Here is a 13181-nt window from a genome sequence, read left to right as displayed (position 1 = left end):
TTTTTATCTGTTCTATATACGATTTCTACTCTGGTGGGGAGTTTCCCTTCGACAAAGTGTTGCTGTCATATTTTCATGGAGGAGCCAAATGATGTTCACAAATTTATCTGGCCAGCCAATTTTCAGAAGGACAGTCCACAGGGCTTTACAATTTACAGTGTTGAAGGCCTTAGTCAGGTCAATAAACGCCATATACAGGGGTTGGTTTTGCTCTGTGCATTTTTCTTGAAGTTGTCAAGCAGTGAAAATCATGTCCACTGTCCCCCTAGAAGGCTGAAAACCATTTGGGAAGGGTCACCTCGGAAATTGTTAAGAAACTGTTGGCTAAGAATTTTGCCGGCCGCAGCTAATAGAGAGATGTCTTGATAGTTTCCACAATCATGTCTGTCACCCTTTTTTAAAGAGATTTATAATCTTGGCATCCCTAAAGTCTGCTGGGATCTCTTCTCTCTTCCAGACTTTTTCAATAAGCTTGTGAAGTTGTTGTGTAAGTTCAATTCCACCCACTTTGAAGACTTTGGCAGGCATCCCATCAGGTCTGCTAGCTTTGTTGTTTTTCATTTGATTAATAGCTGTAGACAACTCTCCCAGATATGGAGATACTGCAAGCTCATCTCTAACTTGGTTTTGCGGAATTTGTGAGAGGACCTCAGCAGCTACGGGGGAGTTGTTGGTAATATTCTTTCCAGTGTAATGCAATAGCTTCTTTATCTTTTAGAAGTATGGTACCGTCTGCTGAGCGTAGGGGGCATATGCCATGATTTATTGGCCCATAGATGGTCTTTGTGGCTTTAAAGAAACTCTGTGCTGGATCTCTTGAGCTTTTTTAATTTACCATGTGTTTTTTAGTTCTCTGGTTCTTCTTTGAACCTCAGCCTTAGCGTTGGCATAGGTCTTTTTCTTAGTGGCACAGTTTCTATCTCATCATAGCTCTGATAAGGAGCACATCATGGCGATCTTTAGCACGGACAATAACATAGTCTAAGAGGTGCCAGTGGTTTGACCGAGGAAGCCTCCATGAAGTTTTCAAGTTATTTTTTCTGTCGAAAGAGTGTGTTAGTAATAACAAGATTGTGTGCTGCACATATCATCAAAAGTAAGATTCCGTTCTGGTTGCTGTTGCCAATTCCTTCTTTCCCAGTAGTCCCAGGCCACAGACTGAAATCTCGCCCAACTCTTGCATTAAAATCACCCAGGAGGATAATTTTATCTTCCTTAGGATGGTTTCCAGCTGAGAGTAAAAAATTTCTTTAATGTCTTCATCGGCATCCAGTGTTGGTGCATAAGTGCTTATAATCATAGCCTGTTGGTTTTTGGTGAGTTTTATTGGAAGGGTTGAGAGTCGCTCATTAATGCCGGTAAGGACTTCAACTCAGCAGTGGGGTTTAAAAGCATAGGGGATATAATTGAACCCTATGGAACCCCACAGTGAAGGCCCCATGGGACTGAATCACTCTCCAAGCAACACCCTCTGAGAACAACCATCCAAGTAGGACTGGAAGAACCACATAGTGGTGCCACCCACACCTAACTTAGACAGTTGCTCTAGAAGGATACCAGGATCAATGATATCAAAAGCCACTGAGAGGTCGAAGAAAATTAACAGGGACTCATTTTTCCTGTCTCTCTACTGCCAGTGGTCATCATACAGGGCAACCTGTTGGATGTATCCATTGGTACAGTCAAATGCAACATTCCCTATTTCCCTAGAGTGGGCACAGGCAGGGGAATATCCAGTCAGAAAGTAACTTTCTGTTCCACTGACTGGATTATCCTCCCCCTGCATGTGACCTGGGAGATGGGCATGGCTCTGGCTGACTCCACAAAAGAGCCAAGTCACACAGCCATTTTCTCACTTGCGCTTTTGTCTTGAAGTTGTCTTGTTCTATCTTTGGCTGCCATGCTGCTCTCCTGCAGCCATTTTGTTGTATTACTGTAATTTTGTTCTCTGCAGCTCTGCAGCTTTCAAAGAGGGAATCTTTCCCAGCCCTACCTTGAGTTACCCTACAGTGTGTCCATTTGACAACAGATACAGACTATCTCAGCACTGGTGGTGCAGGAAGTATCTACACCTGACCAGTGGCATTGTGGAAGTGTGTATAGCATGATCACAATCACCATTTCCTTCTTGATGTTCATTTAGGGCATGTGCACAGAAGAAAAAGCATGAAAAACAAAATCGTGAGGAGGGTTTTCACATATTAAGTAGCCACCCCTAGGGCTTGTGGACGGCAGGATCTAGAATCAGAAAGCAGTGTGTTGAGGACAAGCATGAAGAATTCTGGATTGAGGGGGGAAATATTAAATTAATAAAGTTTAAATAAAACATTGTTAGACCTCTGGGTCTTCTCTTGACCTCGGGTCCCTGGCAAATTTCCCCAACTTGCCACCCTCTGGAGTTGGACCTGGATATTCAATTAAGTTTTACTCAGAGTAGAACCATTGAAATTAATAGTCATGACTGACTTGGGGCCCTTAATCTGAATGGGCCATTTCTGAGTAAAACTTGCTTGTATACCACCCCATAAAACCATTTATAAAATCATACAGTTGTTACTGAGTAAAATGATAGGGTTACATGAATTAGATATCAAAATACTAGGTGATTTCTGATTTCGGCTGGCAACTTATTCCAGACGGCTGGAGCTGCGTTACTTAAAGCCCAATTTGTATGCATACTAAGTATAGAAAATGCACTGGTCAGGCAGGGAGATAGGGAAACTTGTAGGTTAAAGCAGAAGTAAAGCTGTTGCTAGGGAGTGGGGAGAAGCATCTAGGAAGCTCTTTTCCAGGTGACAGGTCGGCCCAATATTTCCTTTTCCTCTTCACTGCTTTACAGTGGCATTTCCCCCACCTACACAGGTAAAGCGGCTCAGGAGGAAGAGAAGCCTGGCTGACAGACTGCCCTTACATCCTGGAAGGAGATAACCATTCTCATCCACATGATACACAGGTCACGTGGAATCCACTGAGAAGTGGCACCAGAACTGGCCTTGCCACCCAGAGCCAATGCCAGGACCAAACTAGACATGGCAGCAGGCAGCGCCATCTCATTTTTTCCCTAACTATTCACAGGGATGGGAGGGCCTAACGTGCAGGCATGGCCATAGTGCTTGGGGGGACTCCCAGGACTGGGCTGGGGCCCTTGGGGAATCCAGGTGGATTCTTGGCAGGTCTGGCAGTGTTTGACCCAGGCCTGTATCTCTCCATCGATCCCCGGCCACCACACATAATTCCTGGCACAGGCCTTCATTAATAATAATAATAATAATAATAATAATAATAATAATAATAATAATAAATTTTATTTATATCCCGCCCTCCCCAGCCGAAGCTGGGCTCAGGGCGGCTGACAACAATCAAAATATTCCAACATTCTAAAAACATTCATTATAAAATTAATTAAAATCAAATTGATGGCAACCATTAAGCAAGATTCTGTGCAGATTGCCAGAGGAGGTGGTCAGGCTGCACCCCGACCAAAGGCCTGGTGGAACAGCTCTGTCTTGCAGGCCCTGTGGAAAGATGTCAGTTCCCGCAGGCCCTAGTCTCTTGTGACAGAGCGTTCCACCAGATTGGAGCCGCGGCCGAGAAAGCCCTGGCTCTAGTTAAGGCCAGCCTAACCTCTCTGTGGCCTGGGATCTTCAGGATGCTTTTATTTGCAGACCATAAATTTCTCTGTGGGACATACCAGGAGAGGCGGTCCCGTAGGTACGAGGGTCCTAGGCCGTATAGGGCTTTAAAGGTTAAAACCAGCACCTTAAACCTGAGCCTGTACTCCACCGGGAGCCAGTGCAGCTGTTATAGCACCAGGTGAATGTGATCTCGCAGCGAAGATCCCATAAGGAGTATCGCCGCGGCGTTCTGCACCCGCTGGAGTTTCTGGGTCAGTCTCAAGGGCAGCCCCACGTAGAGCGAGTTACAATAATCCAGTCTGGAGGTGACCGTCATGGATCACAGTGGCTAGGTCAGGGCGAAAGAGATAAGGAGCCAACTGCTTAGCTTGGCGGAGATGAAAAAATGCCGCCTTTGTTATAGATGTAATTTGCGCCTCCATAGAGAGGGAGGTATCGAAGATTACACCCAAACTCTTAATGGATGATGCTGGCACTAATTGCACCCCCGCAAGAGATGGGAGTTGCCCCCTCAATCCCATATCGCCCCGTCCCAGCCAGAGGACCTCTGTCTTCGAAGGATTTAACTTCAACCGGCTCCCATGTAACCATCCAGCCACAGCTTCCAGACATCTGGTCAGTGTGTCTGGGGCTGAGTCAGGATGGCCATCCATCAACAGATAGAGTTGGGTGTCATCGGCATACTGATGGCAACCCAGCCCAAAACTCCGGACAAGCTGGGCGAGGGGGCCCATAAAGATGTTAAAAAGCATCGGGGAGAGAATCGCACCCTGAGGCACTCCGCACACCAAGGAGTGGCGTGATGACAATTCCCCCCCAAGCGCCACCCTCTGTCCCCGACCAGAGAGAAACGAGCGCAGCAATTGAAGGACTGTGCCCTGGATCCCCACGTCGGCAAGGCGGTGGTCCAGGAGTTCGCGATTGACCATGTTGAAGGCTGCTGACAGGTCTAGAAGAATCAGCAGCCCCGACCCGCCTCGATCCAGCTGCCTGCGGAGATCATCTGTTAGGGCGACCAGAGCCGTCTCGGTCCCATGACCAGCGCGGTAGCCAGACTGGAATGGATCGAGAGCCGATGTTTCATCCAGAAACCCACCAAGCTGTTCGGCAACCGCTCTCTCAATCATCTTACCCAGGAATGGAAGATTCAAAACCGGGCAGTAATTGGATAGATCTAAGGGATCTAATGATGTTTTCTTTAAGAGCGGACGCACCACTGCCTCCTTCAGTTCCCCTGGGAATATCCCGGTGCCAAGGGACAAATTGATGATATCACCCAGGGGGCCCCGCACCTCATCTGGACATGCTCTAATCAGCCAAGACGGGCATGGGTCAAGAGGACAGGTGGTGGGCTTTCCAGCTCGGAGGAGTCTGTCCACATCGGCTGGGGATATCCAGTCAAAGTGGTCCAATACTGGACCCGAGGACAGTCGAGGGGCCTCCAGTTCCTTTATTGTATCCAAATTGGCAGGGAGGTCATGGCGGAGCAACAGGACCTTCTCCACAAAAAAGCTCGCAAATGCCTCACAGCTGTGTGTCAGATTGTTATTTAAATTTGGCTGTCCTTCAAGGGACGTTACAGACCTAATTATACTAAATAATTGCGCCGGGCGAGAGCTAGCGGAGGCAATGGAGGCCGAGAAGTAGGACTTCTTAGTGGACTTCACTGCCATCTCGTAGGTTTTCATAAAAACCCTATAAGATGTTCTTGAGGCTCCGTCACGGGCACACCGCCATACTCGCTCTAGCCGTCTGAGGTGCCACTTCATTTTCCGAAGCTCCTCGGTAAACCAGGGAGCCCGGTTTCTGCGGGGTCGCAGAGGGCGCCTAGGTGCGATCTCATCGATAGCTGCTAGGAGCTGGATATTCCAGCCCTCAACAAGCTCAGTCAATGAGTCGCCAGGGGGAGCAAGGTCCCGCAAGGCCTGACGGAATCTATCAGGGTCCATCAGCCTCTTCGGGCGAGCCCAAATTGGCTCGCCACCTAAGCAGGGTGGGGTTGGAAAATCAATCCTGGCTTTCAGAGCGTAGTGATCAGACCATGGCACCTTCATCGAAGGAGACATGATCACATCTATACCAATGCCAAAGATCAAATCCAGTGTGTTGCCTGCTTGATGTGTGGGGCCCAAAACAAACTGGGAGAGCCCTAGTGTCCCCATGGCAGACACCAGGTCCAGAGCCTGTGAGGAGGGAGTGGCATCAGCATGGATGTTGAAGTCCCCCAATACCAATAGGTTAGGGAACTCCAAGGCCCAGCCGGCCACTGCCTCCAGCAGGCCTGACAGGGTGGCTGCTGGTGTGCTAGGTGGCCGGTACACCAGCCAGACAGCCAAGCTCACCTCGGAGCCCCACACTAGGCCAACACATTCAATGCCGGGGATTGATGGCAATGGTCGAGCCCTGAAAGAATGATCTTCCTGGATTAATAATGCCACCCCTCCCCCCCGGCCCACAGTCCGCGACTGGTGGAGGACGGAGAAACCCGGGGGCGCCATCTCTTGTAAGGTAACAGTTTCCCCTTCGCGCACCCAGGTCTCCGTCACACAAGCCAGGTCAACCCCCTGCGAGGTAAAGAAATCTCGCAGGGTGGCGGTTTTGTTGCCTATAGACCTGGCATTGCACAACACCAGTGACGGAGGTGAGTAATCCCTGCTCACCCTACCTTCGTCCCTCGGGATGGGGCGCAGATTGGAAGGGGTACGAGCATATCCGTATCTCGATCCCCTTCGCCTATAACATCTGCCCCCACCGCCATACCTCCCTCGCCCCTCCACGGTAGCAATCCCAGGCCTCAAACCAACCTCCATTTACAAAATAGAAAAACAAATCAAACCAAAAACAATTGTACCAAACAAAACAAATCCCCACCCCACTCAATATCCATCCCCAAACCAAAATGAAACGGAACAAAATAAAAATACATCAATAAAAACCACCGTTCACGGTTGTAATGGGAATTAGGGGTTGCTTGTGCGTAAGTTGCCGCCACTCTCGGCGAGGTTGCCTGGAAAAACCTTTCCCTGGCTGGACAGTCCTGATTCTGCGTCTGTCTCAGTCACTGGCAGAATCCATCAGTGGGCGTTTCCTGAACTTCTTCCAACATAAATGTTCCGTGACGGATAGTCTCCGCCTAGCCTCCCTGCGCGGAAGTCTTCTGCGCAGGGTGGGTGTGGGCAGTGGAGGACCAATGCTCTCCCCGCTGGTCACTGGCGAAGAGTTCTGGAGCCATCCCTCCGAAGCCCGCCTCCGCCCGCCTTTCTCCCTGGTGTAACGCTGATTTCCTTCCCCGGTCACTGAGTCCCCTCCTTTCCTGCTGGGACCTTCTCCGGCATCGCTCGGGAGCCCTTCCTCCACTCCTGACTGCGATGGCAGTTCCCTGACACATACCAACAGCAGATATCCCTTCGGCAGTCCACCAAGTTCTTTTTGTACTTAACCATCTTTTATATCCACATAATAGGACCCATACCCCCGCTGAATTGCATTTTAGGAAGGAGGAGGCACTCCCCCGCCCCTTGGTGGTGTACCGACACTTGCCTGATCCCGCGTGGCATGGACCTGTCCCGTTGATCACGTGGGGACGAGCGTACGTGGCAGTGGACGTCGAGGATAAGCCTTTGTGGGTTCCAGCTCGATGCGTACGGCCATGGCGAGTCCCTTCAACTGCGGAAGTGCCTTCCTCACCATCTCCTTCGCCATCCTTTGCTGCACCATTATACAAGGAAGAGAAGCAGATGACCCAGTCCAGTTGAAACCACCATATTTCACCTTATCAGCTGGCAAGCCGCTGCTGTCAGCATTCTTCTCTGGCTGGCAGTATCCACGGCTCAGCCACTCTTGAATTAGAAGAATGGTGTTGTTGATTAAGACTTTTAGGGGAGAAAATTATCATAAGATTTGGAGGGATAATATTTTTGTACAAGATATGATTATGTTTGCCAGTTTATTGCATGCTTCTAAATGTTGGTTATGTATGCACATGCCCCCTTTTGCCCATCATTCAGGCTTAATGCTTCAAGGTGTGCCTGTTAATGGATCTTTTCAATTTACAAATGTTATATCCCCTAACCAAACTTTTTGGCCTCCAGTACAATTGACCCTCCATGAGCCTGCCCCCATTTGTTTTTGAATTGAACAGGGAATAGAATCATGGGGCATATATCCAAACTGTCAATATACATTGAAATTCACTGTTAATAGCTCTTGTTCTCTTACAGGAACATACAGTGACCAATCTCAGTGCTATAGGAGTGACACCAGTGCTTGGCTAAAAACTAGAAAGGAAGCCTACCATGCGGCTTGGAATCTGAATTCTTCTATCCCTGGCTTAGCAAATGCCACTGATGAGCAATCTCATATCAGTTCTTTATTTACTGCAGCCTTTAATTGGTCCCAACAGAGTAGTAATATCAGCTATTTACTCCAAAGAGAGTTATGGTTGCTTTGTGGAGAAAAAGCATACAAATCCATTCCTCGAAACCTCGCAGGCACATGTACATTGGGTATCGTGGTCCCGTTGTTGTATAAGGTTGATAAGTTACCATCTTCTCTTAGACTACGAAATCGCCAGGAGGTTAATTCTCCCATAAATCAATATACCGTGTAATGGTTGGGAGTTACTCGTGTGTAAACCTTCCCTTTTGGAAGCTTGGTTGCATAGTTTAAACCGTTTTGACTGCACAGCCCATCTCAGCGTGGCTGCCTCAGTCGCTAGCAGAATCTGTCTGTGGGCGTTTCTTAAACCTTTGCCAGCATAAAAGCTGTTTGACACCCAATCGTCTCTGCCTCTCATTGCGCGGAAGTCTTCTGCGCAGGGAGGGCGTGGGTAGTGGAGGACCAGTGCTCTCCTCACTGACTTCCAAGGAAGAATCCCGGAGCCCTTCCACCTCCTCTGCCATTTGCTCTCCTGGATCCTTGGTGTTATGCTGATTTCCTTCCCCCTCTATCAAGCTACGTCTCCCCCTTGTGCTGGTACCTTCCCCTGAAGAATCGGAGAGCCTCTCCTTCTCCTGTTGCTCTGATGCCAGTTCCCTGACATCCAGCTCCCCTCCAGGACCCCCCCCCCCCGCTCGCCCGGTAGAATCGATTTCTCTCTCTTCTTCGGCCGACGAGACGGGGAAACCCCGGAAGGAACTGTCACCATCCTCAGTGGATTCGAAACCCTCTTCCCACCTGCTTTGGTTCCCACCCACGGGATGAACCTCCCAGTCTGATTCTTCCTCGGATTCTGAAAACCCCTCGAAACCCTCTTCGTCATCTGTGGTTCCTAATTGTTCCTCCCAGAACCTCTCCAAGGGTTTGGGCTTCTCCGGGAACCAGCGGTGGAATACTTCCACCATATACCTGTCATCGACGGCTTCCGCTGGAACCCACGTGTTTTCTGACCCGGGCTCCCCTTCCCAAGCCACCAAGTACTCCACCTGATGACCTTGCGACCTCGAATCTATTATTTCCGTGGCTGAGCGCTGGTGTTCCCTTTCTTCTACTTGCGGTTGTGGGGGGACTCCTACCTCTCGCCCCGGGAATTCCCACCCCTCCCTGTGTGGTGAGAGCAAGGACCTGTGGAACACAGGTGTATTTTCATACTGTCAGGCAACTTGAGCTTGAATGCTACGGGGTTTACCTGTTGTGTTACCTCAAATGGCCCCAGCCGTCGGGGCTGCAACTTCTTGCACCCCCCTTTAAAGGGTAACCCTTGGGTGGACAACCACACCCTGTCCCCCACCCGTATGGTTTCCCCTTCCCGGCGGTGCTTGTCTGCCTGCTTCTTGTAAACAGCCTTGGCCCTCTCTAAGTTCATCTTAAGTTGCTGGTGTAGTGCTTCCATTTCTTCCATGAACTGCTCCGCCGCGGGTACACTCCAGTTTTGCTCCTCACCCCCCCCCCCGGGAAGGCTCTGGGATGGCATCCATAATTGGCCATAAACAGACTCATTCCCGTAGACACATGTTCAGCGTTATTGTACGCAAATTCAGCCAGCACTAGTTTCTCTACCCAATTGTTCCGCCTCTCGCTGACGTAGCAGCGTAAGTATTGCCGGAGTATACTATTTGCCCTTTCCGCTTGCCCATTGGTTTCTGGGTGCCTTGCTGTCGAGAACCCCACCTCGACTTGCAGCAAGCTCATAAGCTTCCTCCAGAACTGGGAGGTAAATTGTTTTCCGCGGTCGGAGATAACCCTCAAGGGGGCGCCATGCAACCTGAAAATGTGCTCTACGAACAAATGTGCCGTCTCTTCCACCGTCACCGCATGTGAACAGGCTATGAAATGACACATTTTGCTCAGTAAGTCGACTACTACCATGACCGCAATTTTCCCCCGTGATTTGGGCAAATCAGTCATAAAATCAATGGACACCACCTCCCAGGGTTTGCTCGGTGTGGGTAAGGGTTCCAGTAAGCCTGCTGGTACCGTCCGCTCCCCTTTCGCCCTTTGGCAGTGGTCGCACCCTCGTACATATTCCCGTACATCCTCCCTCACCCATGGCCACCAGAACTGTCTGGTGACCAGCATCATCGTTTTGTGCTGTCCAAAGTGCCCTGCTGTGGGGTTGTCGTGTAGTTGTTTGAGTACCCTTTCCCTTAGGGCTTCCCCCGGTACATACATAGCCCCTGTATAGTACAACACCCCTTCTTTCTCCTCAAACCCTTCTGGTGCCTCTCTCCCATCTCGTAGCTCCCTGATTTTAGTTCGTGTGAATTCATCATTCCTAGTAAGCCCTGCCAGTGCTCTTTTCCCCACTAGGGTTCCCCCACACACCCATCGGTCCTCAGGTATGATGTGTCGTGTCTCCGGTGGCCCCTCTCCTTCGAAGTACTCTGGCTTCCACGAGAGAGCGTCTGCTCTCACGTTTTCCTTCCCGGGCACATACTGGATTTCAAAAGAAAACTTGGAGAACTCCTGCGCCCAGCGAATCTGTCTCTGGTTGAGTACGCGTGCAGTCCTCCAGTACTCTTGGTTCTTGTGATCGGTGCACACCTGGATTCTGTGTTGCGCCCCTATCAGTAGATGGTGCCAACGACGAAAGGCAGCGTAGATCGCGAGCAGTTCTCGGTCATACACGGTATAGTTTTGCTCCGACTTGCTCAGCTTCCTCGAGAAAAAGGCAAATGGTTTCTGTTGGATTCAAGCCTTATCAGGAGAAACTGGCCACTCTCCAGGCACCCGGCTTGAGCTCCTTGTTGACCTCCCTGTCTGTGTCCCCGGCAGGATACAGGCTAGGTCACTATCGGCGATCCTCCTCAAGCGTGAGAAGAACACACCACTCTTCCCTGTTAAAGGTTTCAGAACTCACAGGGTTAAGGAGTTCTGAGTGACGTCTCTTTCCTGAGGCGTGGTCACAAACACTTACGGGAGTGGTTTGACTCTGAGTGTCTCAGTCTGCCTCTGGTACGCTATGCGAGAGGGAGGATGGGCGAGCTTTCGCCGGGTCTGATTTATGCTGTTATACTTCATGATTAGCAAGTTTTACATAGTTCCAGACACAGTTTACACAAAACATTAGCATTTGATATGCCTGTCAGACATCCCTCAATGCAGAGCATCTGGGCAAACAATGACAATTAATACAAAGGAGATTCATTGCTATAGGAGAGGAATCCCTTCAGGAACTTCCCTTGACTGCTATCTGCCTACGTGTTCTCAGGCAAGGGGGATTAAGGAGGCAGAGAAAATACTGAGAATCTTTAGGAGAGCCAAGATGACTTTTGGATTGCTCTCCTGTACTATTTTAGACATGTGGTTTATATCTTTACGTATGTGTGTTTACCTTGTTCAATTATCAACATTTCTTCTATTTTTTAGACCTTAGAATTCCTATAACAATTGGTAATTTCTGAATGCACATTTTCAACTTTTGTGTGTTTTTATACTAATGCCCTTGTACGTAACACAGCAGGAGTGCCTGGAATGAACAAATTCAGTTTACCTAGCTCACTGAATTTATTAAAAAAATATATGTTTATTTTGTATAATTTTTCATTTATTAAATTTTATTTAGCCACTTTTTCTTGACCTTACTACACATGAAAGTAGTTTATAAAAATTCTGCGTGACCTGAATATGAATGACGCTTTTCACATGGAGGAGGGAGAAAGGTTGTTTTCTGCTGCTCCAGAGAAGCGGACACGGAGCAATGGATCCAAACTACAAGAAAGAAGATTCCACCTAAGCATTAGGAAGAACTTCCTGACAGTAAGAGCTGTTCGACAGTGGAATTTGCTGCCAAGGAGTGTGGTGGCGTCTCCTTCTTTGGAGGTCTTTAAGCAGAGGCTTGACAACCATATGTCAGGAGTGCTCTGATGGTGTTTCCTGCTTGGCAGGGGGATGGACTCAATGGCCCTTGTGGTCTCTTCCAACTCTATGATTCTAGGATTCTCTCACAGTGGAACATTGGGGATTTTTAATTAAATTCAGTTTCAGTAAATGTAGGGGTTTCATCACATTTTATTCTGTGCTTGGTTGTGGCCATGACATTTACTGTTTTAACCCTTACTATTGTTTAAGCTGAAATATCATAGTTGTTAAGGGAAATAGATAAAACAATTGTTCATATTATACTGAGTTGGAAATACGTACCTTAATGAAAGTATCATCACGAAGCTTCACCCCAATCCGCCACACGCCTCCAATGAGAGGAAGCTGGAGAGGTCCAGGAGGATAGTGCCTATTTGACCAGAGCTGTTTCAGGAAATGCAGAATCAGAAGAACCACCAGCATAACAATAAAAAATGCCCCTATTTCCATCCTTCTCTTGCTTTCTCTTTCTCCTTGAGACTTTTTAGGATTCCTGGTTAAGTCCAACACTCTTTCTCTAAGGAGATCTTGCTTTTCTCAGAGAAATCAACTTTTCTCTCTCTTTATATACTCTCTTATTAAAAATGAATAAGTGTTCTGACACCATGTCCAAGTAGCCTTGGAATGTGATCCCAAGTCATGTGCTACAGTTGAAAACTATAATCATTTTTCATGTGATTTTTCAGATGAGAGGAAGTCTGATTAATATGAATTGCAATTAGAATTTTGGCTAGTGTAAGACTGATTTGTGCCAGAAACATTGGGAAAATATGTACCATACCATTCATGAAATAAAATTGCATATGGAAAAGGCCCAGTGCAAATGCCCATGGGAAGCCCTCAGCCAAGACCTCATGGCAATAGTCCTTAATATAGCTATTAATGATAAATTAACACATGCTATTAAGGTAAGGCAGGGAATATGCAGGAGGCACAGAAGGTGTTTGTAGAATTTGTGCAGCTAAAACAGAAAGGAGTCAAACTATCACAAGAGGTGTTGAAATTTTGGGAGGTTGGATAGTTACAATGGAATGGTCTCGGGGGTAGGGTCACATTTTTATTCTTATTTATTTATTATCACTTTGTCAAAAAAAATTAAAGTAGCAACTGCTCCCAAAGAAAGAGAAAGAGAATTAATATTATTATTATTATCATTAATATTATTATTGTTGCTATTACTGTTATTACGTCAGTAGTACAAATGAGAAAAGCTTACTAGCAGCACTTCACATAGATGTACCGTAGCTT

At 47.9% G+C, this 13181-nt stretch overlaps 1 protein-coding gene across 1 annotated transcript in view; it reads right to left on the bottom strand.

Annotated features, from left to right (window-relative positions):
* Window positions 1-12973, bottom strand: part of LOC308584995 (cytochrome P450 2J2-like) — a 61387-nt gene extending 48414 nt beyond the window's left edge. Inside the window, exon 1 of the mRNA XM_081190418.1 lies at window positions 12216-12973. Within this exon, the coding sequence (XP_081046544.1) occupies window positions 12216-12383 (168 nt within the window). The 5' untranslated portion in view covers window positions 12384-12973. The remainder of the gene's footprint in view (window positions 1-12215) is intronic.
* Window positions 12974-13181: the final 208 nt, after the last annotated feature.

The sequence above is a fragment of the Podarcis bocagei genome (assembly GCF_964188305.1).
Source record: "Podarcis bocagei genome assembly, chromosome: 4".
Lineage (NCBI taxonomy): Eukaryota > Metazoa > Chordata > Lepidosauria > Squamata > Lacertidae > Podarcis > Podarcis bocagei.
The sequence above is the reverse complement of the archived record's forward strand: the minus strand, read 5'-3'. Positions and strand labels throughout refer to the sequence as shown.